The sequence below is a fragment of the Macaca fascicularis genome, chromosome 19, assembly GCF_037993035.2.
Source record: "Macaca fascicularis isolate 582-1 chromosome 19, T2T-MFA8v1.1".
NCBI lineage: Eukaryota > Metazoa > Chordata > Mammalia > Primates > Cercopithecidae > Macaca > Macaca fascicularis.
In genome coordinates this window covers 65998056-66022434 of record NC_088393.1, presented here as the reverse complement: position 1 = coordinate 66022434, position 24379 = coordinate 65998056, and the positions used below count along the sequence as shown (strand labels likewise).

The following is a 24379-nucleotide window of genomic DNA, read 5'->3' as shown; positions in this document are numbered from 1 at the left end:
TTGCTTTCAATCTAGAATGGATCCTGTTGTTTCTTTATAATGATCTTGGCAGTTTTCATGTATCCAAGCGAGTTTTCCAAAATGCCCTCCAATTTAGGCTTGTCCGTATAGAGTATAAAACAATCATCATCTAATTTTACACACTTGTTTTATTCCACTGACCCTGCACATTTCTCCACTGAACAATTTTTGAAAACTTTTTGAAACATGGCATTACACCGTATGAATGCCATTTATTTATCCCCTACCTCCAGGCATTTAGCTAGAAATTGAGCAACAGGTGTATGCAGTCCCCGTACATTCGTATGTTCAGGAGACTCCCTAATAATAGGCAGGCCCTGCATGATGCAAATCACCTTAATCGAGGGAGGTGCCCCGGTACAGTGTGGGACATGATAATTCCATCTACACACAAAAGGCCTGTATGACCTAGTGGAGGAGGTTCCCAATGTGCAAACTGACTCGGGTTACCCCTCCCTATTCCTACCACGGTCAGATCATCACAAGGGTCTTTAAACATTCTATCAGCTACTTCCGGGCACGGTGGTTCACGCCTGTAATCCCAGCACTTTGGGAAGCCGAGGCGGGCGGATCACGAGGTCATGAGATCGAGACCATCCTGGCTAACACGGTGAAACCCCATCTCTACTAAAAATACAAAAAATTAGCCGGGCATGGTGGTGGGCGCCTGTAGTACCAGCTACTTGGGAGGCTGAGGCAGGAGAATGGCGTGAACCCTGGAGGTGGAGCTGGCAGTGAGCCGAGATCATGCCAATGCACTCCAGCCTGGGTGACGGAGTGAAACTCCGTCTCAAAAAAATAAATAAATAAAAATAAAAACAAATAAAATTTTTTTTTTTTTTTTTTTTTTTTTTTTGCGACAGAGTGAGACTCTGTCATAAAAAAAAAAAAAAAAAAAATTCTATCAGTTATCGGCCTGGCGCGGTGGCTCACGCCTGTCATCCCAACCCTTTGGGAGGCCACAGTGGGAGAACCACTTAAGCTCAGCAATTCAAGACCAGCCTGGGCAACATAGTGAGTCCCTGTTGCTATAAATGAAATAAAAAAAATTAAATAAAATTTTAAAAAACCATATTTACATCTAAATAGCTATACATGACTAGTGGCTACCATGTTGTACAGTGCATTCTGGAAGATGTCCATGTTGATTTCCTTACAAGAGACCTACGGGAGACTGCTTTTTCAGACTGGATGGAGATTTCTTTCCAGTTACCCATTGCAGAAACAACCTGAATACCTTGGAGGACATGCAAATAACACTGGAAATGGACTTGGCTGTTGCCTACAACTTGTATGTAGGGGGCTCTCATAATTGGGGCTCACTGATACAGGAAATTTTAAAAAGTAACTTGGAAATGTATGTGTGCGCTACAGCCACCTTCCAGGGACCTTTATCTTACATCTTTGGTATTGTCGAGTTAAAGCTGTTTTACACTCAACTGTTTCTGTCAACTGAACACACAAACACACATACACGAGTATATATAGAACAAGTATGAATATGACCAAGACACACAGTCTCTGCTCATGTGAAGATTGTGTGGGGGACGCAGACAGTAAACAATGAAAGAAATTATCAAACTTACTTTAATTTGAAAGAGTTAAGATTTTTGTTTAAATTTATTTTTTGAACTGGTAATAATTTTACATGTTTCAAAAATTCCAAAAATATAGAAGGATAAAGAATGAAAATTATTCCTCATCACTCTCCTCCCAATTCTCCTGGCCAACCACTATGCTTGACAGTTTTACCCTTTCAGAGATTGTGTGTACATATAAACAAATGTTTCTTATTTATTTATTTATTTATTTATGAATGAGACGGAGTTTCGCTCTTGTTGCCCAAGCTGGAGTGCAATGGCACAATATTGGCTCACTGCAACCTCCACCTCCCAGGTTCAAGCGATTCCCCTGCCTCAGCCTACTGAGTAGCTGGGATTACAAGTGTGCACCACCACACCTGGCTTTTGTATTTTTAGTAGAGATGGGGTTTCACCATGTTGGTCAGGCTGGTCTTGAACTCCTGACCTCAGGTGATCCACCTGCCTCAGCGCCTCAGCCTCCCAAAGTGCTGGGATTACAGGCATGAGCCACCCCGCCCAGCCTGTTTCTTCTTTAAATAAATGGAAACATACTCTATAGTTTGACATCTTGCTTTTATCTACTTAACTATCTTGGAGCTCTTTCTCACATTAGCATAGTTTGAGGATCCCTAATTCAAAAATCTGAAATCTGAAACACTTCTGGTCCCAAGCAGTTTGGATAAGGGATACTCAACTTGTATATAAAGAGTTTTCATTTTTAAGGCTATGATCTCCATTCCACCATAAATGACTTAGCCAGTTCCCCATGGTGGACACGGAGGGTTGGTTCCAAATTCTGACTTTTAAAATTAATAGCATAATGAAAACCATGTACAAACAGTCTGCACACATACAAATGCATGTGTAGGATTCATTACCAGCAGGTTTGCTTAGACAAAGGGTTTATGTATTTGTAATTTACATAGTGGCTGATAAACTGCCCTCCACAGAAGTTGTATCAATTCACATTCCCACTGGAAATGTATAAGAACCCCTCCAATGCCCCCTCTGAGAAAACTCCAGGCTGGTAAAATACTGGGTGGAGAGCACATTATTACAATCCTCCTGAAAGTTAATTTAAAAAGCTACATGAAATTCATAGAGAAAATAATCAAAATATAGTAAGCATATGTTACAAGAGAACTAGAAGGGATTCCAAATTTCTAAACACAAGATAACTATACACATATATATTCCTCTGTGTGTATGTAAAATTTAGTGTACACTATATGTATGTGTAGACACACATGTATATTTTAAGAAAAATTGCAACGAAAATTAGTAAAATCCTAATGGTAAGGACCATCTATGGATGGCTAAAGTATAAGGAATTTTACACAAGTTTTCATATATATATATTTTTACTTTTATGCATTTTCCAAGTTTTGCTACAAAGAACTCACATTACTTTTACAAACAGAAAAAAACATGTCTTTTCCCTAGTTAACAGTAATTTCCACAGAGGAGTTTCTTCTCTGTTTCAAAATATCTACAAGGAAATCAGTAGGAATATCATGTTTAGAAAATGTGAACTTAAATGAGAAACAGAAAATATGCAAAGATCTGAAACACTTCTGGTCCCAAGCATTTCGATAAGGAATATTCAAGCTGTATATAAAGAGTCTTCATTTTTAAGAATATGATCACTATTCCACCATAAATGACTTAGCCAGTTCCCCATGGTGGACAAGGAGGTTGTTTCTAAATTTTTACTTTTAAAATCAATAGCATAATGAAAACCATGTAGCCTGCACACATATAAATATATATGTAGGATTCATTCCCAGCAGGTTTGGTGAGACAAAGGGTTTATGTATTTGTAATTTAGAGACTGATAAACTGCCCTCCACAGAAGATGTATAAGAACTCTCCCACACCCGCTTTGAGAACTCAAGGCTCGCTGAGTTCCGGTTGATTGCTTAATCCCAGCTTACCACTCAGTGAGGCTGCTATAACCTCAGCCAACCCCATGCCCTCTCAGAGAAGTATCAACTGTGACCCCTTCAGGACTGGCCGTTTTGGGGGCCAAGGTGGAGGGAATGAGGCAATCACAGGCCTGACTTCCACAGCTGTCTAGAACCATGCTGTCACTGTTGGTCCCACTGCTTCAGAGGGGAGGGGCTTTCCTGTCTGGATTCCCAAGCCTGTGCCCCAAACTGCTGGTGGAGCAGAAAGGAGGAATGATCACGAATAGGGTTTTGGTACCAGACTGTTTGGTTCACGTTCTGGCTGGGCTGCTTGGTAGCACGTTGCTTCTCCTCTTAGGGCCGTCCTGCACTGTTGGTGGTGGTGGGGATGAAATGAAGTAAGCAAATCTGAAATGTTTACATGGCAAAATCAACAGGACCTCTAACTCCACGGAGTGGGGAAGGGGAGAGGTCAAGAAGACTGATGACTGATTTTCTGGCTTCCATGAAGGGTTGGCGAGTGGAAACAGCCTCCAGGAAAGGGATCAGGGAAGCAGAGACTAGTCTGGGTGGAAAATGAGTTTTGTTTGGGGTAGGCTGGGTCTGGGGAGCTTTCGGCACACCTCGGGGAGCTGCCCAGCAGCACACAGCAGTTGTCTGGGTCTGAAGCCCAAATCTCAGAAGCACCAGACTGATTTGGGAGTGAGCAGCACAAAGCTAGGGATGTGGATGACACCTGGGGAGGGCGTTGAGCACCAGGTGGACCCTGGGACAAGACCCCAGGGACCCCAACGTTTAGGAGGGGTGACGGGAGGTTGAGAAGTCCCTGAGGAGTTGGAAGGAACCCCACAATGCAAGGAGATGGAGCTTCGCAAAGAGGTTAGCAGGCTTCACAGTCCTGGGGATGAAGAGAGACGACACCAGAGGTGGTGCCCTGGACAGTGGTTGCAGTGGGTTCTGTGAAGCAGTAGGGGCGGACAGCGGGTCTGAGGTGTGAGCTGCCACCAAGGGAATGGGGAGCACAAGCAATTCTCCCAAGAGCTTGAAGGAGAAAAGCAGCAGATACGGCTAGCTGCCTCCATCATCCACTTCCCAAGACTTCTCTCCTACCTGTCTCCACCACAAAGGTTAGCAAGGTAAATACGAGGTTTCTAAGCCCCGCTGTTATTAGGGGTGGCCCCCTGACCCATCCGTGGCCAGTGAGACTTAGGGGGCCATGTGCTGCAGGCTTCTGGGAATGTTTTTCCTTTAAACATCATCAGAGATAAGTGTTGGCCTGCCCATTCCCTTCTTTCAGTCTTCACTGTGGATGCAAGGGCTGGAGCCATAGTAGTCTCCCCGTGATCACGATGGAAAGGTTGAGAGAACTGCAGAAAACATTGGCTATTACACAGCTGAGCCATTGAAAAGACAGCCTTTGAACAAAGCCTAATCTGTTTAAGCCATGGTCAGCTGGGTGCTGACATCAAATTCTAACTCCACGACTTCCTAGCTTGGGCTGGTTACTTTTATTCTAGTTACTACTAACTTTTGTCCTGTGCCTAATTTTGACTATCTGTAAAATGGTACTAACTCACAGAACAATTATTGTGGCAGTGTCTGAGGACGCAGCATTTAGCTATGCGAATGGAAGGTTATCTAAGGAGATAGAAGTGGCGCAGGTCAAGGTAGGAGGCCAGAGTTGCTGTGAAAAGTGAGCGCTGACACGGGCAATGTTTTGAGGACAACCCCAAAAAGGTAAGTGCAGAGAAACGAACCTGGGCCATCCACAGTGTCCTGTTGAACCTCTAAAGATGAACCACAAAGCTGGCTCTGGCATCCTGGAAGCTAGCTCTGCTTTGATTGAATAGCTGAGTTGTCACACTCCCAGCATCCAAAAAGCAAGAATGGACATGGGAAGTTCTGATGCTAATGAGTTCCAATGCTCAAACATTCCAACACGGTTATTCAAATTGCTGTTTGGCAGGGTGCAGTGGCTCACATCTGTAATCCTAGCACTCTGGATGGCCAAGGTGGGAGGATCGCTTGAGCCCAGGAGTTTGAAACTGGCCTAGGCAATGTAGGAAAACCCCATCTCTACAAACACGAAATTTGCTGTGTGTGGTGGTGCACGCCTGTAGTACCAGCTACAGGGGCGGCTGTGTGTGGTGGTGCACGCCTGTAGTACCAGCTACAGGGGCGGCTGTGTGTGGTGGTGCACGCCTGTAGTACCAGCTACAGGGGCGGCTGTGTGTGGTGGTGCATGCCTGTAGTACCAGCTACAGGGGCGGCTGTGTGTGGTGGTGCACGCCTGTAGTACCAGCTACAGGGGCGGCTGTGTGTGGTGGTGCATGCCTGTAGTACCAGCTACAGGGGCGGCTGTGTGTGGTGGTGCACGCCTGTAGTACCAGCTACAGGGGCGGCTGTGTGTGGTGGTGCACGCCTGTAGTACCAGCTACAGGGGCGGCTGTGTGTGGTGGTGCACGCCTGTAGTACCAGCTACAGGGGCGGCTGTGTGTGGTGGTGCACGCCTGTAGTACCAGCTACAGGGGCGGCTGTGTGTGGTGGTGCACGCCTGTAGTACCAGCTACAGGGGCGGCTGTGTGTGGTGGTGCACGCCTGTAGTACCAGCTACAGGGGCGGCTGAGGCAGGAGAATCGCTTGAACCTGGGAGGTTGCAGTGAACCGCATGACACAGCAAGTCTCTATTTAAAAAAAAAAAAAGAAAAACTCCAACCAAATGCACTGTGTGGATCTTGTTTAGATTATGATTACCGTGGCCGGGCGCGGTGGCTCAAGCCTGTAATCCCAGCACTTTGGGAGGCCGAGACGGGTGGATCACGAGGTCAGGAGATCGAGACCATCCTGGCTAACACGGTGAAACCCCATCTCTACTAAAAAAAATACAAAAAAAAAAAAAACTAGCCGGGTGAGGTGGCGGGCGCCTGTAGTCCCAGCTACTCAGGAGGCTGAGGCAGGAGAATGGCGTAAACCCGGGAGGTGGAGCTTGCAGTGAGCTGAGATCCGGCCACTGCACCCCAGCCTGGGCGACAGAGCAAGACTCCGTCTCAAAAAAAAAAAAAAAAAAAAAAGATTATGATTACCGTGAAACAAATAGAAAACAAAACAAAATTTATGAGGCAACCCAGAACATTTGAACACTAGATATTTGATATATGTTTAATGTGATAATGACAATATAGTTCTAGTTGAGATTTAACAAAATTAATTTTTCCTGTTTCATCACAGAAAGTCAGTGAAAGTAGGCCAGGCGTGGTGGCTCACGCCTGTAATCCCAGCATTTTGGGAGACTGAGGCGGGCAGATCACTTGAGGTCACAAGTTTGAGACCAGCATGGCCAACATGGTAAAACTCCATCTCTACTAAAAATACAACAATTAGCCAGGCGTGGTAGTGCGCACCTGTAATCCCAGCTACTCAGAGGGCTGAAGCAAAAGAACTGCTTGAACCCGGGAGGTGGAGGTTGCAGTGAGCCAAGATTGTGCCACTGCACTCTAGACTGGGCGACAAAGCAACACTCCATCTCAAAAAGAAAAAGAGGGCCAAGTGCGGTGGTTCACACCTGTAATCCCAGCACTTTGGGAGGCCAAAGTGGGCAGATCATGAGGTCAGGAGATCAAGACCATCCTGGCTAACACGGTGAAACCCCGCCTCTACTAAGAATACAAAAAATTAGCCAGGCGTGGTAGTGGGCACCTGTAGTCCAACTACTCAGGAGGCTGAGGCAAGAGAATGCCGTGAACCCGCGAGGTAGAGGCTGCAGTGAGCCAAGATCGCGCCACTGCACTCCAGCCTGGGCAACAGAGTGAGACTCCATCTCAAAAAAAAAAAAAAAAAAGAAATTAAGTGAAATTCTTTTTTATTTACTGCAATGTCCAGTGGAGAAGAATATGAACACCCTCAGGGCTACTGCCCTGCTTTGAACTCAGGCTCGGCAGTTTTACCCGCCATGGCTTTCACACTATCAGGGCACAGCAAAAATGCAAAATGACAGCTTAGTATGATTGTGAAATGGTTTTGTCCCAGTGGAGGAACATCGTTATATATATATATAGGGCAGGAGAGTGTGGGGGAGGTAGGTGGGTGTACCAGCAAAAACATACTACTCATGTTTGAAAATGTCCACAATAAATCCTTAAAGGTTATTCAGAAAAATAAGTGGCTGGGCACAGTGGCTCATGCCTATAATCCCAACACTTTGGGACGCTAAGGTTCGAGACCAACCTCGGCAACACAGTGAGACCCTGTCTCTGCAAAAAATAAAAAAAAAATTAGGAATGGTGGCGCATGCCTGTGGTCTCAGCTACTTGGGAGGCTGGGGTGGGAGGATCACTTGAGCCCAGGAGGTCAAGGTTGCAAGTGACCAGTGATTATACCACTGACTCCAGCCTGGGCAAAAGAGTGAGACCCTGTCTCAAAAAAAAAAATACTAATAATAACAATAATGGATTATCTTCCTTATTTCACATCAGTTATGAATGCTGCAAAACAGTAAAGGATGTACTAAAAATACATCATGTATAAACTAGCTAATGACACCATTTGTTAAAATCAAGCTTATATGATTTCTAGTCCAGCCCTGATCAATCAATTTGAAGTTTTTTGGTTTTTTTTTGAGACAGAGTCTTGCTCTGTCACCCAGGCTGGAGTGCAGTGGTGCGATCTCGGCTCACTGAAACCTCTGCCTCCTGGGTTCAAGCGAGTCTTGTGCCTCAGCCTCCCCCAGGTAGCTAGAATTACAGGCACGCGCCACCACACTTGGCTAACCTTTGTATTTTTAGTAGAGATAGGGTTTCACCACGGGTCCAAGCTAGTCTCAAACTCCTGACCTCAAGTGATCTGCCCTCCTCAGCCTCCCAGAGTGCTGGGATTACAAGCGTGAGCCACCACACCCAGCTTGAAGTTTTAAAAATGTCAGCTGCATTTCTGGGCTGGGTTTATACCCAGGTGGCTTCTCTACCTTGGCACTACTGACATTTGGAGCTAGAGAATCCTTTGTTGAGGAGCCGTCCCGGGCACAATAGGATGTTGAGCAGCATCCCTGGCTTCTACCCACTACATGACAGTGGCACCCTTCCTCCAGGCACAGCAACCAAAAATGTCTCTAGATGTCACCAAATGTGCCCTGGAGGCAAGAGCACCACCAGTTAAGAACCTCTGGCTCAGCTGGGCGTGGTAGCTCATGCCTGTAATCCCAGCACTTTGGGAGGCCGAGGTGGGCGGATCATGAGGTCAGGAGTTTGAGACCAGCCTGGCCAACATGGTGAAACCCCATCTCTACTAAAAATACAAAAATTAGCTGGCTGTGGTGGCGGGTGCCTGTAATCCCAGCTACTCAGGGGACTAAGGCGGGAGAATTGCTTTAACCTGGGAGGCGGAGGTTGTGGTGAGTCAAGATTGCGCCACTGCACTCCAGCCTGGGTGACAGAGCAAGACTCCATCTCAAAGAAAAAAACAAAAAAAAAGAACCTCTGGCTCAGAGCAACACCAGATGTTTTTCAAGAGGAGCTGTGACACTCCCCTGCAGGGAATGCTGTGAAATTTCATGGGGGCTAGTCATGTAAGTGGGTTGGGGGTGTGGCTGAAATGTGGGCAGGAGCCATGCATGCTGCAAAGATGGTGAGGAACAGAACTGCCCCCAGTGGACCACATCAACAGATGTGGAATAAGCAGTTTTCAGGGTATGAACTGAGAACCTAACTTGACTTCACACATAAGCACAAGCTAATTGCTGCATGCCTGGAATTTACCCAGAATTTCCCAGAAATGCAATAATAGCACATTGTGTTGTTAAAAACGTTTCCAGGAGTTGGTTACTACTTTGGAAGGTCACGTTCCACGTGGAAAGGCCCCTCACAGTATTGCCATGGTCAACATCATACCCTCTACCAGTCCACAAGCAACAGGCTATTGTCCTAGGTCTCCTGGCAAAATTGGGCCCACAGTGACAAGGAGAAATAGTGCACCAAGTCAGTACACGTTACTCTACAATTTACTCTACCATAAATTACTTTCGTTTTAATGATCCTTTACAAAATGGGGTTGCATACTGATTTCTTGACATTACACAGGTGGGTAGGTTATATTACCTGTGAACTCACTGTGCTGTAATGGAAGGAATGTCACAAAAGATGTCGCCAAAGAGGGCACTGAGTTTGACAGATTTGGACCAACCAACCTTGGGTGCTTGGGAAGTGTCATTTCCTCAGAAAGTCAGAAGTCACCAATGACATTTCTACCCCCAGCCCCTCTTTTCATGAGTACGCTATGTGGACTTACCACATTTTTGTACCTGTGGTTAAAAGTCATCAGCAAAGTTTCTCTCCTATGTGGATTCTCTGATGTCAAATAACATGGAAGCGCCCACAGCAGGCTCTTCCACTCCAATAACGTGCACGGGGTTTTTCTCTTGCATGATTTTTTGGATGTCGAACAAAGCCAGGGCTCTGCTTTCCGGCTGCCCTGCCTTTGCTCCGCCTGCAGAGCTCTTTCTGGAGTTCGAGTGTTCATGCTGAACTAGGCGTGAGTTCCTGCTCGAGGACTGTTCACGCCGCCGGTTTCGCCCATGAGGCTGCTCCTCTCTGGTGTGAGTTATCTGGTGCCGGATGAGGTGAGAGCTCTGAATGAAACACTTCCCACACTGATTACATTTGAAGGGCCTGTCGCTCTGGTGAGTCCTCTCATCTTGACTCAAAGGTGGGTCACAGCCCAGGGCTTCTGTCCATTCATGCTTCGTGAGAGCTGGCGTCTGCTCAAAGATCAGCCTCTGGCGGCACTCAAAAGGCTTCTCCCCTGCGTGCTTCCGCTGGTGCTGGGCCAGGGAAGAGCTGTGCCTGAAGCCCTTCCCGCAGTGGTTACACTCGTAGGGCCTCTCCTCGGTGTGAGTTCTCAGGTGCAGGAAAAGGCAAGTGGTCCGAGAGAAGGATTTCCCGCACACGCTGCAGGTGTACGGCTTCTCCCCAGTGTGTGTTCTCTTGTGCCGACCCAGGGAGGAGTTCTGGTTGAAGGCCCGCCCACAGTCCTGACACTCATAGGGCTTCTCCCCAGTGTGAATCCTCCGGTGGACGGTAAGGTGTGTACTATGGCAGAAAGACTTCCCACATTCGGCGCACTTGTAGGGCTTGTCTCCAGTGTGGATACGCTCGTGCTGAACGAGGGAGGAGTTCTGGCTGAAGGCTTTCCCGCACTCCTTGCACATATAAGGTCTTTCTCCCGTATGAATCCTCTTGTGCACAGTGAGGTGTGCGTTATGGTTAAACGACTTCCCACAGTCGGTACATTTGTAGGGTTTGTCCTGCGCCTGGTTTTTTGTGAGCTCCGTAATTGGAATGCCCTGACTGGAAGCTCTGTGACAGTCACTGTTTTCACCGGGCTGTTTTCCTGGGGAGCCTGTCTGCTGATTGACTAAGCTGGAGTTGTGTTCTGAGTCTGTAACCTGTGAGTCGTCAGTATAGAAATACTCTCCTCTAGAGATCTCCGGGAATGGATGTGGGCTTGAACTCAGGACGCAGTTTTCCCCGAGTCTGAGAGTTTTGTAGCCTTGATCTTGAACTGGTGCTTCCTTGAGGCCAAATTCCAACTGCTTCAAGTTACTCTGCTCCTTGAGTGCCAGACCCTGGCTCTGACACTCCCCGTCTTTCCCTAACGTGGTGGGATAAGGAGCACCTGTCGGGAATCCTTCCCTTCCTGTGACACGGGATGGCTCCTCTTCAGGAAGGCCCTCTTCCTTGCGTGATGCTTGGCTTTCAGATGGAGGCTCCCAGCCTGAAAGAAAACCCAGAGATCTCTGAGCTGTTGGGAGAAAACAAAGGAAGGGGGACAGGCCTCCAACACCGTAGGCCTGATATTGAACTGGGGTCCTAACCAGCTGCCCTGGCAAGTCCCCGATTCTCTTCTTATTTTAACATCAAATACGGCTTTGCTCATTCAACAAACATTTATTGGGCACCTGCTGTGGGTCATGCACTGGCAATGAAGTGAAGGTATGAGTTCCCTGTTCGCTGCTGTAACTTAAAACACACTTATTATCTCATAGTTCTGGGATGCAGAAGTCCTACAATCAAGGTGTTGGCAGGGCTGGTTTCTCCACGGGAGGTTCTGGGGAAAATCCTTGCATCTTCCCATTCCTAGAGGCCGTCTGCATTCCTGGCCCTTTCCGTCACCTCTGGAGCCGAGTACAGCATCTTCAGATCTCTCTCACTCACCTCTGCTTCTGTTGTCACATCTCCTTTTCTGATTCTGACCCTCTTGCTCACCCAGTATCCGAGATAACCAGTTCTGGGGATTAGGACAGGGACTCTGTTATAAGCCAGGCTCCCCTGCTTTCCCCAAGCCCTCTCAAGCCCTCTCATCTGCTCTCGTCCTGACCAAAATACATGTCATGTGTTCATTCATTCCGGGTCCACCTCACCACACTAGAATGTTCACAGCCAGTGCCTAGAAATGACAAGTAGTAGAAGCTCAAAAATATCTGTCTCAGTGAATGCTGAAGGAACGTTTCAAGGGAATGAATGAACGAGAGCTCGACAACAGGAGAGATGCTGGAGCAGCTGAAGCTGGCCAGGTGCCAGGCTTCCTGCTCAGTCACCTCTGGCCCCCAAATATGACTCTCTGGCTAGGTCCGGTGGCTCATGCCTGTAATCCTAGCACTTTGGGAGGCCGAGGCGGGAGGATCACTTGAGGTCAGGAGTTCAAAACCAGCCTGGCCAACCCTGTCTCTACTAAAAATACAAAAATTATTTGGGCATGGTGGTGCACACCTGTAGTCCCAGCCACTCAGAAACCTAAGGCACGAGAATCGCTTGAACCCAGGAGGCGAAGTTTGCAGTGAGCCAAGACCACACCACTGCACTCCCGCCTGGGCGACCAAGCGAGACTCTGTCTCAAAAAAAAAAAAAAAATTGACTCTCTACAGAGCACCCAGAGGTTTCTTCTAAAATATAAGTCACTTCACACAAAAATTTATACACTATGTTCACAGCAGCACTGTTAATTAACAGGCAAAAATGGAAACAACCCAAATGCCCCTCAACAAATGGATAAGCAAAACATGGTCTATCCACACAATGGGACATTATTCAGCCACAAAAAAGAACAAAGTAGTGACATATGCTACAACGTGGATAAGCTGGAAAACATTATGCTGAGTGAAAGAAGCCAGATACAAAGGTCACGAATTAGAAGATTCCATTCATATGGAATGTCTAGAACAGGAAAATCCGCAGAGACAGAAGGTAGGTTACAGGTTGGCAGGGGATGGGAAAGACAGAGAGTGACTTCTAATGGGTGACTTTTGGGTGACTGCTATGGACTGAATGTCAATAGCAAAATTCCTGTGTTGAAACCCTAATCCCCAATGTGAGGGTATTTGGAGATGAGGCCTTTGGGGGGTGATTAGGTCATGAGGGTGGGGCCTTTAAGAATGAGATTAGTGACCTTATAAGAAGAAATACCACAGGGCTTGCTTCCTCTCTCTGCCATATGAGGGCACAGAGAGAAGGCGGCCTTCTGCAATCGAGGAAGGGGCCCTTACTAGGGCCTGAATCAGCTGGCACTGTGCTCTTAGAATTCCAGCCTACGGAACTGTGAGAAATAAATGTCTGCTGTATAGGACACCCAGGCGGTGGTATTTTGTCATGGTACCCCAAGCTAAGATGGTGATGACATGTTCTGGAATTAGATAGTATAGATGCACACAATCTGAGAATATACTCAAAACCACTGAATGGTACACTTTAATAGGTGAACTTACGGTATGTGAATTGTATCTCGATAAAGCTATTATGCAAAACCAAACAGACCCACCCTCTTCCCCACTGCAAGCCAGTCCTGGTCACTCCTCTATTCACTCTGCAGTCACTTCTGAGGGTGGATATGACCCTGTGCCCTTCTCCACCATGCCCTGGCTGGCCTTACCTCCTGACTCTTGCCCCAAGCCCACTCTGCTCCACATGGTTCCTCACATCCCTCCAATGCATCCCCCATACTCCCTCCTGGGGCCCTTGGCACCTGCTGCTCCCTCTGCCAAGAACCCTCATCCCCAGACATCTGCCCACCTTGCTCCCTGTGCCCCAGCTTGAGTCACTTTCTCAGAGCGGCCTCCCTGCCAGTCCTGGGGCATGAGTGCCCCACCTCGCCCTCCCCAGGTGCCTTTTCCTTTACAGCCTCATCACGGCCTGGCACTGGCATCCATCTCTCAGACTTCCATCTCCCAGATGCTGAGTGAGGGCTCAGCCTTTCCTGTCATTCTTTGCTGCATCCACAGCACAAACAGCAGCACATGGCAGGTCCTCAGGAACATCCACGGCACAGGCTCGTGAGCCAGGAGACTGGCTGAGAGACAACATGGACGAAACACGGAGACTGAACACAACACTGTGACCCTGGCCAAGACTAACGCTGCCTGCTGGGAGAGTGCGGAAGAGCATCCGGAGGAGGCGGACTTGAGAACACTAGTGGGGTGAACTGGCCTGGCCAGGAACAGCAAAGAGCGCTGAGATTGAGACAGGCTCCAACTCCAGCCTGACTCCCGGCTGCCCAGAACGACTCACTGAGCCTGGCACTTGGGAAGCCACGGAGTCTCTGGAGAGAGGGTGAGCAGCTGATGAAGAGAGGAAATGGGAGAAGAGCTGGGACTGCAGTCAGCCAGGAGGTGACCTGCAGCAGGGGAAGCTGAGCAACCACGAGAGGGAACCAGTAAGGAATGATGCCAGATGAGTGACAGGGGCCAAGGAGGGGCTTGAGATCGCTCAGCCATCCCTGAGCCCACAAACCCCTGTGAGTGCACTGGGAGTGGGAGCTGCCTGGACAGGGATTCTTTACCATTATTTTATTTTTGAGGCAAGGTCTTGCTCTGTTGCCCAGACTGAAGTGCAGCGGCATGATCTCAGCTCACTGCAACCTCTACCTCCTGGGCTCAGCCTCCTGAACAGCTGAGACCACAGGCATGCAACACCACACCCAGCTAATTTTTTCGCATTTTTTGTAGAGATGTGGTTTTGCCAGGTTGCCCAGGCTGGTCTTGAACTCTTGGACTCAAGCGAACCACCTGCCTTGGCCTCCCAAAATTCTGGCATTACAGGCGTAAGCCACCATGCCCGGCCTCTTTTCCTTTATTTTTTTAATGCTCTGTTGCTCAGCCTGGAGTGCAGTAGTGCCATCGTAGCTCACTGTAGCCTTGAACTCCTGGGCTTAAGTGATCCTCCCCACTCAGCCTCATAAGTAGTTACGTCTACAGGCACACACCACCATGCCAGATAATTTTAAAATTTTTTTGTAGAGATGGGGTCTTCTTCTATTGACTAGGCTTCTCTTCCTTAAAAATAATTTAAAAATTTACACTCTCTTTAATCATGTGGTATGCTGAATAATGGCCCCTCAAAGATGTCCCCATCCCAATCCCTGGAACCTTATGTGGCAAAAGGAATATTGTAGCTGTGATTAAGAATCTTGAAATGGGCCAGGCGCGGTGGATCATGCCTGTAGTCCCAGCACTTTGGGAGGCCAAAGTAGGTGGATTGCTTGAGCCCAGGAGTTCGAGCCCAGCCTGGGCAACATGGTAAAACCCCATCTCTACTTAGAATACAAAAATTACCAGGACATGGTGGTGCACACCTGTAATCCCAGCTACTCGGGAGGGTGAGGTGGGAAGATCACTTGAACTACGGAGGTCAAGGCTGCAGTGAACCATGATTACGCCACTGCACTCCAGCCTAGGTGACAGAGGGAGACCCTGTCTTAAAAACAAAACAAAACACAAAACACACAGAATCTGGACATGCAAGAATGAAATAGAGAAGATGAAGAGCAGGTTCACACATTAGAAACGATCCCACAGAAAGGACAAGCTGAGAAGGATGGTGAGAGAGGGAATGACCTGGAACCTAGAAAGGAAGATGAAGCTGAGAGGGAGGAAGGGGTGGGATTCTCAGCACTGGAGCAGAGGTGATGACCTCTGAGCTTAGAAGATGGGGAGCTCAGGTGAGAAGGCTATGGAACACTGTGCAGAAAAGATTTAACAGGGCAGGCCTGAGACCAGCATTCTTAGGAGAAGCCTGTTCACAAGGTTAGCCCTTGGCTGCAACTGAGAATTTGGATTTGGGGATGGTTCCCACCACCCTAACTGATGAGAGTGCACACACTATGTGGTTTATTCTAAACACTGGCTTTCTCCTGGTAGCCTGGAACCTTGGTCTGTGCTAGGCAGAGAGTGTCTATGTGACAGCCTCAGTCAAAACTCCTAGCACTGAGTCTCTGACGAGATTCCCTGGTAGAGTCCATGTCTCACGAGGTGTCACACCCGAGTGCTGGGGAGCCTGGCACATCCTGAGTGACTCCACAGTGAGGGGACCCTGGAGGCTCATGCCTGGCTTCCTCTGACTTATCCCCATGCGCCTTTCCCCTTTGTTGGTCTCACTATACTGAGAGCTGTCAGCGTGACTTGATGCTGAGTCCTGTGTACTCCTAGTGAATGGGGTGGTCTTCAGGACCACCAACCACCACTCTTTCCATGAAGTGCGTCTCCAGTGACCTGCCGGGCTGCTCCCATTAGCTGCTCCCACAGAGGGGGTTCTCACCTGGATGGCAGCCCTGGATGGTTCCTCTCTCGGCCACCCATAGCTCGGTCCCTTGCTCCAGCTGGGAGATGACTTCAGGCTTCGGAAGCTCAGGACCTGGAAATGGGGAAAAACACAGGAGGCGAGGGGCTGCTCGGGACAGAAACAAGCCTGGGCTCCAGACCAGACTCCCGACTGAGAGGACATGTGGGCGCCTCACAACACGGCGAAGTCGGTGAAGCTCTGCATTGTGATGGAAAAGGGCAGACCTCCCTCTTCATGCACTTCCCACAGGGAGTGAGGACCCAAGGTCAGGTCCTCACACCAGAGGCCCCAGGACTTATAACCCGGGGAGAATCAGCTGTCGCACCTCGCGAAGCCGGTCTTACCTATGGAGAGCAGGTGCCCAAAGGTCTCCAGCATCACGTCACGGTAGAGGATCCTCTGGGTAGGGTCCAGCTGCCCCCATTCCTCCTGGGTAAAGTCCACAGCCACATCCCGGAAGGTCACTGGTTCCTGAAACATCACACACATTCTCAATCAGCTGGACTATCTCCATCATTGCTTTCTGGCAGAGGAAGAATGGAAAAGGAGAAAACAGGCAGGCCCGTGTCACGAGAGACTGCACGTTATGAATGATGGGAGTCAGGTTTCACTGGGCACCTATTAGGCCACTACACATAGGTGTGGGCTGTACAGTGAGGACATGTGAGAGGACTCACCAAATCAACGCCAAGCAGAGCTGACCTACATCGTCAAGACAGACGAGGGTACCAGCAGAACGTGGCCTAAACCACCAATTTGCAGGTTTTAAGTAAAACAGATACTGTTTTAGGATAGTGTGTTACACAGCAGCTAACTAATACACTCACTAACACTTAGATACAAAGTGAAATTGGCTGGGTGTGGTGGCACATGCGTAATCCCGGCTACTTGGGAAGGTGAGGCAGGAGAATCACTTGAGTCCAGGAGGCAGAGCTTGCAGTGAGCCAAGATTGCACCACTGCACTCTAGCTGAGGCGACAGAGCGAGACTCCACCTCAAAAAAAAAACATCCAAAGGGAGGTTCACCATCCTTCCTGAAAAGAGAAGGACATGAGGCTGGGGTCAGAAATTCACCTGCTTTCAGGGCAAAGCAGGCTCACATGACAGAAGTGGGCCAGTTTCAGAACCCACACTCACCTGTGAGTGGTGGGACTGGAGGTGAGAGGCAGCATGGACCTTGTCTGAAGGAGCAGCCGGGACTCAGAACTGACTGAGTATGGGAAAATACAGGCCCCTTTGTCAGAACTGCTCATCTCTAAAGAGAAGCTGAAAATTAGGTCAGATTTTTATGTGAAAAATTATTTTTCTTTTTGAGGTAGAGTCTCGCTCTGTCACGCAGGCTGGAGTGCAGTGGTGCCACACCTCCGCTTACTGCAACCTCTGCCTCCCGGGTTCAAGTGATTCTCCTGCCCCAGCCTCCCTAATAGCTGGGACTACAGGAGCGCATCACCACGCCCAGCTAATTTTTGTGTTTTTAGTAAAGATGAGGTTTTACCATGTTGGCCAGGGTGGTCTCAAACCCCTAGCCTCAAGTGATCCATCTGCCTCAGCCTCCCAAAGTGCTGGGATTACAGGCGTGAGCTGCTGCACGTGGCCTTTATGTGAAGAATTCTGACTTTTATAAGTTGATGCAACATTACCTAAAATGTGTCCCATAAACAAAGCCCTTCTGCAGCCATGCTTGAAAGCCAGATATTTCTGGATCAGAGTCTTGGCTCAGTCACTTCGTCCTCAAGAAGCATCTTTGCTTCCCAGTTTCCATATCAACAAAGCATCACCCCTTGGGGGCTGTATAATGATTAAGTGGTTTACAAACACTTCCTACGGGACATCTGGATAGCCACATGGAAAAGAGTAAAGATAGTCCCTGTCTCAGCATATTTTCTGTTGCTGTAACCAATTATCACAGACTGGATAATTTATTTTTTTTTGTTTTTTTTTTTTTCCTCGAGATAGAGTCTTACTCTGTCAATCGGGCTGGAGTGCAGTGACACAATCTTGGCTCACTGCAACCTCTGCCTCCTGGATTCAGTTCATTCTCCTGGCTCAGCCTCCTGAGTAGCTGGGACTACAGGCACATACCACCAAATCCAGCCAATTTTTGTACTTTTTAGTAGAGACAGGGTTTCTCCGTGTTGGTTGGCCAGGCTGGTCTCGAACTCATGACCTCAAGTGGTCCTCCCACCTTCTCCTCCTAAAGACGAGGTAATTTATAAAGAAAGTTTTGTTCTCTCTCTCTTTCAATAACTTAGATAAAGGAAGTTGATTTCTGGGCTGGGCGTGGTGGCTCACGCCTGTAATCCCAGCACTTTGGGAGGCCAAGGCAGGCAGATCACAAGGTCAGGAAATCAAGACCATCCTGGCTAATACGATGAAACCCTGTTTCTACTAAAAATACAAAAAATTAGCCAGGTGTGGTGGCGGGCGCCTGTAGTACCAGCTACATGGGAGGCTGAGGCAGGAGAATGGCGTGAACCCAGGAGGTAGAGCGTGCAGTGAGCCAAGATCGCATCACTGCACACCAGTCTGGGCGACAGAGTGAGACTCTGACTCAAAAAAAAAAAAAAAAAAAAGTTTACTTCTTTTTTTTTTTTTTTTTTTTTTTGAGAAGGAGTCTCACTCTGTCGCCCAGGCTGGAGTGCAGTGGCCGGATCTCAGCTCACTGCAAGCTCCACCTCCCGGGTTCACGCCATTCTCCGGCCTCAGCCTCCCAAGTAGCTGGGACTACAGGCGCCCGCCACCTCGCCCGGCTAGTTTTTTGTATTTCTTAGTAGAGACGGGGTTTCACCATGTTAGCCAGGATGGTCTCGATCTCCTGACCTCGTGATCCACTCGTCTCAGCCTCCCAAAGTGCTGGGATTACAGGCTTGAGCCACCGTGCCCGGCCAAAAGTTTACTTCTTACAGTTCTGAAGGCTAGGAAGTCTAATATCATGGTACTGGCATCCAGTGAGGGCCTTCTTGTTGTGTCATAAGATGGCGGAGGGCATCACATGATGAGAGGGTAAGACTGTGCCAGCTCAGGTCTCTCTCTCCTTCTAAAGCCACTAGTCCCATCAAGGGAGTCCCATCCTGATAACCTTTTCTAATCCCAAATTTCTCCCAAAGGTCACCACCTTCAAATACTATCAACACATGAAATTTGGGGAACACATTCAAACCAACACAGACTTCTACCTTATACTATATATAAAAATTAACTCAAAACAAATCAGGCTGGCTGGGCAGAGCGGCTCATGACTATAATCCCAGCACTTTGTGAGGCTGAGCCAGGCAGATCACTTGAGTCCCGGAGATCAAGACCGGCCTGGGCAACATGGTAAAACCCTGCCTCTACAAAAAAAAAAAAAAAAAAAGAATAGAAAAAAATTAGCCAGGCTGCCTGTAGTCCCAGCTACTTGGGAGGCTGATGTAGGAGGAGTGCTTGAGTCTGGGAGGTAGAGGTTGCAGCCAGCCAAGATCATGCCACTGCACTCCAGCCTAAGCAACCAGAGTGACATCCTCTCCCAAACAAACAAACAAACAAACAAACAAAAAGAGAAATAAAATAAAATAAAATAAAATAAAATAAAATAAAAACAAAGCCATAAATGTAAGAGGTTGGGCACAGGGGCTCACGCCTGTAATCCCAGCACTTTGGGAGGCTGAGGCGGGCGGATTGCTGGAGCTCAGGAGTTCGTGACTAGCCTGGGTAACATGGTGAAACCCCATCTCTACTAAAATATGAAAAAGTAGCTGGGCGTGGCAGCGTGCGCCTGTAGTCCCAGCTACTCAGGAGGCTGAGGCAGGAGAATTGCTTGAACCCAGGAGGCAGAGGTTGCAGTGAGCCGAGATCGTGCCATTGCACTCCAGCCTGGGCGACACAGCGAGACTCTGTCTCAAAAATAAATAAATAAAAATAAAATAAAATAAAAAGTAAGAGCTAAAACTATAAAACTCTTAGAGGAAAACAGAGATAAATCTTTGTTACCTTGGATTTGGCAAGGGATTCTCAGATATGAAACAAAAAGCATAAGCAACAAAATGTAATCAAAACAAAAACTTTTGTAGTTCAAAGGACATTAGCAAGGAAGTGAAAAGACAACTCACAGAATGGGAGATAATAATTGGAAATCACATTTCTGATAAGAGACTTGTATCTAGAGTATGTAATGAACACATACAACTCCGTAATAAAAAGAAAACCCAGTTAAAACAGGCAAAGAATCTGTATAGTTATTTGAAGAATATATAAAAGAAGATACACAAATGGCAAATAAGTACATGAAAAGATGGTCAACATCATTAGTCATCAGGGAAATGAAAAATCAAAACCACAAACCATCAGTGTTGCTGCTAGGTTAAAAAACAAAACAAAACAAAATCACACACACCAAATACTTCAATTTTTTTATTTTTTGAGACAGGGCCTCACTCTGTTGACCAGGCTGCAGTGCAGTAGGTGCAATCTTGGTTCACTGCGACCTCCATCTCCCAGGTTCACGTGATTCTCCCACCTCAGCTTCCCAAGTAACTGGGATTACAGGCATGTGCCACCAAACCCAGGTAATTTTTGTACTTTTAGTAGAGATGGGGTTGCACCATGTTGGCCAGGTTGGTCTTGAACTCCTAACCTGAAGTGATCCATCTGCTGCAGCCTCTCAAAGTGCTGGGATTACAGGCATGAGCCACTGCACCAGGCCCCAAATACTTCAATTTTAAAAGGACATTTCCTTTTAAGAAAAACGTGAGGCCGGGCGCGGTGGCCCAAGCCTGTAATCCCAGCACTTTGGGAGGCCGAGACGGGCGGATAGCGAGGTCAGGAGATCGAGACCATCCTGGCTAACACGGTGAAACCCCGTCTCTACTGAAAAATACGAAAAACTAGCCGGGCGAGGTGGCGGGCGCCTGTAGTCCCAGCTACTCGGGAGGCTGAGGCAGGAGAATGGCGTGAACCCGGGAGGCGGAGCTTGCAGTGAGCTGAGATCCAGTCACTGCACTCCAGCCTGGGAGGCAGAGCGAGACTCCGTCTCAAAAAAAAAAGAAAAACGTGAGTAGATTAAAAAACACGAAAGAAATGTTAGCACAGGTAGCAGGTGGCTCTGACAGGAAACATACAGAAAGATGCCTTTGGCTGGGAACTGAGGTCTCTGCTCCCGTCTCTGTGTCTTCACTTTCCTCCACTCAGAATGTCCACCAATTCTGGCCGGGCGCGGTGGCTCACGCCTGTAATCCCAGCACTTTGGGAGGCCGAGACGGGCGGATCACGAGGTCAGGAGATCGAGACTATCCTGGCTAACATGGTGAAACCCCGTCTCTACTAAAAAAAATACAAAAAACTAGCCAGGTGCGATGGCGGGCGCCTGTAGTCCCGGCTACTCGGGAGGCTGAGGCGGGAGAATGGCGTGAACCCGGGAGGCGGAGCTTGCAGTGAGCTGAGATCCGGCCACTGCACTCCAGCCTGGGCGACAGACCGAGACTCCGTCTCAAAAAAAAAACAAACAAACAAGAAAGTCCACCAATTTTGATACGTGCTTCCCATGCCTCCTGCCCCCACCTCCCATCATCACCCATTCTGCAAGAGTCACTGGTGACAGCCTAGACACCAGGTCCACTGAGTACTGGTCTGTCCAAGCCATGAGAGTTCTCCGTAGTATCATACAAGTCCTTCATGCCTCCTCTTGGCCTCCTTCTTGGAATTCTAGCAGAAGCCCACTCCTTGCTGTCTCATGATGTTCTTTCTGCCCCACATCAGATCCCTCTTGTCTTGCACTTCTGGAGCCTGAAGGGGTGGGGCTGTGCTCAGATGTTTCTCCTTTACACATTCTTCTGCTGCCCAGGCCACCCCAGTATCAGCCAACACCTGGCCACTGGGCCCTAACCACTCCTCTCTTTTCCCCACTGCCTCAGTTGAGCTGTCAGTATCTCCCTTTCCACCAGCCCCTAATGCATGAGTGGGTTTTTTTCAACCCTATGCCAGTCCTGCTTAAAACACGTGAGTGGCTCCTTCTCATCACTGGATACTGAATGGCTCCTCTCAGCCTAGTATGGTAGACTGAGATATATAATGGCCTCCAAGGATATCCAGGTCCTAGTTCCTAGAACCTGTGAATATTACTATATATGGTAAAAGGAACTGTGCAGATGTGATTAGGATTTTCAAACAGAAAAATTATCCTGGATTATCCAGGTGGGCCCTAATTGCAATCACAAGTGTCTTTTTGAGAGGTAGACAGAGGGAGCTATGACTATAGAAGACATAAAGCAATATGATCACTGAAGCAATATGCTACACTGCTGGCTTTGAAGACGGGCAAAGGGCCATGAGGCAAGGAATAGAAGGTCTGTAGCTCTCACAGAGCCTTGGTAGGGAGGGTAACTCTGCTCATACTTTGATTCCAGCCCAGAAAACCAATTTCAGACTTCTGACCTCCAGAACCATAAGGACAAATGTTGTTCTGAGCCACAAAATTTCTAGTGAATTGTTACAGCAGATACAGATAACCAGATAAAACACTGGACCTTGGAGCTCTCCATTCTGGTCCTTGTCTCCTGTGATGGACAATCTCCAAGATGCTCCCCACCACCTCTGCCAATGACCTCCAGCCCTGGTGTGGTCCCCTCCAACACTGAACAAGGTTGACTTTGTAACCAGTTAAGACACTGTGGAAGTGACAGGAGTGTGAATTCTGAATTCAGGTCATGGAAGGTGTTACAGTTTCTACCTTGCCCTCTCCTGGATCGCTTGTTCTGTGGGAAGCCAGATGCCATGTTGAAAGGATCCCCAGCAGTTCCAAAGAGAGGCCTACATGGAGAACGACCGAGGTCTCCCATCAACAGACATGTGAGTGAGCCATCTTGGAGGTGGATCCTCCAGCCTCAATTAAGTCTCAGGTGACCACAGCTATGCTGACATCTTCACTGTAATTTCATGGGCCTGGACCAGAACCACCAGCTAGGTCATTCCAGTACTCCTAATTGTCGGAACCTGTGAGATCTTTATTGTTGTTCCAGGTCACAAAGTTTTGAGTTACACAGCAACAGGTGACTAATACACTTTCTCTCAAGCCTTTCTTACTGCTCATTCCGTGTCCCCCATCCACAGCAAGAACAAACTAAAATGTGGTAGCATTTCATGCAAATTTGAAGTAACACACATCTGAAAACCTGCAACCTAAGATTATCAAGTCTCACTTTGTGTACCAAATCTGAAATAATGCAAATCCCCATGAACAAACCAACGACAAAAAAAAAAAAAAAAAGTACATAATTTCAAAGTTGCAGAGCTTGAGGAAGTATAATTATTGTTGTTTCCTGCCAGGCGAGGCAGCACTTTATGGAGAACACAGGCAGCAGCCACTTTGTCTAGAAAGTGGAGCTCTCCTGGCCAGATGGCCCTGCAAGCACTGGCCGCCCTGCACTGCAGCTCTCCCACAGTCTCGCAGGGGACGACCCTGGTAGTCACTCTCATCAAACTCAGTGCGTGGTGACCCATCGTTGCCCCCAAGAGGTCTTGCCCAAGCCCCAGGGCAGGGGCTCCGCGGTGCTGGGGTCCCGGTGGGTGTCGGCTGACTCCACGCGTTAAAGCATCTCTATTCGATGATTCGTGCCACCTGGGCACCCGGCCAACGCTACAGTTACTGTTATCCGTCAACACGAGTACAGACCTTCCTGGAACGGGTAAGGGTGTCGAGGGGCGGAGCCGAACGCGGGAGCTGGGCCTGCCGGATTCTCTCGGGAATGACCGACCCCAGCCCTGGGGAGGACACGGCCGCGTGGAGCATGCGCATTCGGGGGCCTGGCGCCTGGCTGGAACCCCGGTCCCCCCTCTGACCCGCCAGGCTGGTCACCACGCCCCGACCCGCGCCTCAGTTTCCCCACGTGTCAAGGGCTTAACAGCGGTGCCGCCCTCATCGCGCCGCGAGGTGAAAGGGTCAGTCTCAGCGGCAGACGCTTGCCCAGAGCCCGCGGCCGTCGTTATTGTTGTTATTGTTACCTGAAGCCGGGTCGCCGGCGGCCCCACAGACATCACCCCCGCTGCCCCTTCGTCCTCAGGGTCCATGATGGATCGCCCAGTGAAGGACAGCGCCTGAGGTGATCCCCAGACCAGAGAGGTACTCCAGCCAAAGGGGACCACCCGACTCGGCGAACGCCGGACAATGGCGGCCGCACCGGCGACGCGGCGACTACAACTCCCAGTAGGTTGTGCGGCGAGCCACAGCTCTCGGCCAATGGGGGCCTCTGCCGGCCTGGCCTTCGACCAATGGAAGCATTATGGCCGATGGCCAATG

The 24379-nt window shown here is 48.6% G+C and overlaps 1 protein-coding gene across 3 annotated transcripts; it reads right to left on the bottom strand.

The window, feature by feature from the left end:
- Nucleotides 1–2489: 2489 nt before the first annotated feature.
- On the bottom strand, nucleotides 2490–24252 carry ZNF8 (zinc finger protein 8). Of its 3 annotated transcripts, XM_015441641.4 has the most exons (5): nucleotides 24085–24252; nucleotides 16455–16581; nucleotides 16087–16182; nucleotides 9791–11275; nucleotides 2490–4878 (listed from the first exon to the last, which is right to left on the bottom strand). In XM_015441641.4, exons 1-4 carry the CDS (start codon nucleotides 24148–24150, stop codon nucleotides 9837–9839), a joined length of 1728 nt encoding a protein of 575 aa, XP_015297127.2. In that variant the 5' UTR covers nucleotides 24151–24252; the 3' UTR covers nucleotides 2490–4878; nucleotides 9791–9836. The 3 variants fall into 3 exon arrangements, with proteins under 3 accessions (XP_015297127.2, XP_015297126.2, XP_073881132.1); XM_015441640.4 differs by lacking the exon at nucleotides 2490–4878 and having other exon boundaries at nucleotides 9503–11275; XM_074025031.1 differs by lacking the exons at nucleotides 2490–4878; nucleotides 16455–16581; nucleotides 24085–24252 and adding an exon at nucleotides 11716–11788 and having other exon boundaries at nucleotides 9503–11275; nucleotides 16087–16454.
- Nucleotides 24253–24379: the final 127 nt, after the last annotated feature.

Coding starts and splice junctions, on each gene's coding strand:
- ZNF8 (XM_015441641.4), bottom strand. CDS start 24,150: ATGGACCCTGAGGACGAAGGGGCAGCGGGGGTGATGTCTGTGGGGCCG. Junction 16,582..24,084: donor CGCCGGCGACCCGGCTTCAG/GTAACAATAACA, acceptor GTGATGTTTCAG/GAACCAGTGACCTTCCGGGA. Junction 16,183..16,454: donor TGGGCACCTGCTCTCCATAG/GTAAGACCGGCT, acceptor CCCCATTTCCAG/GTCCTGAGCTTCCGAAGCCT.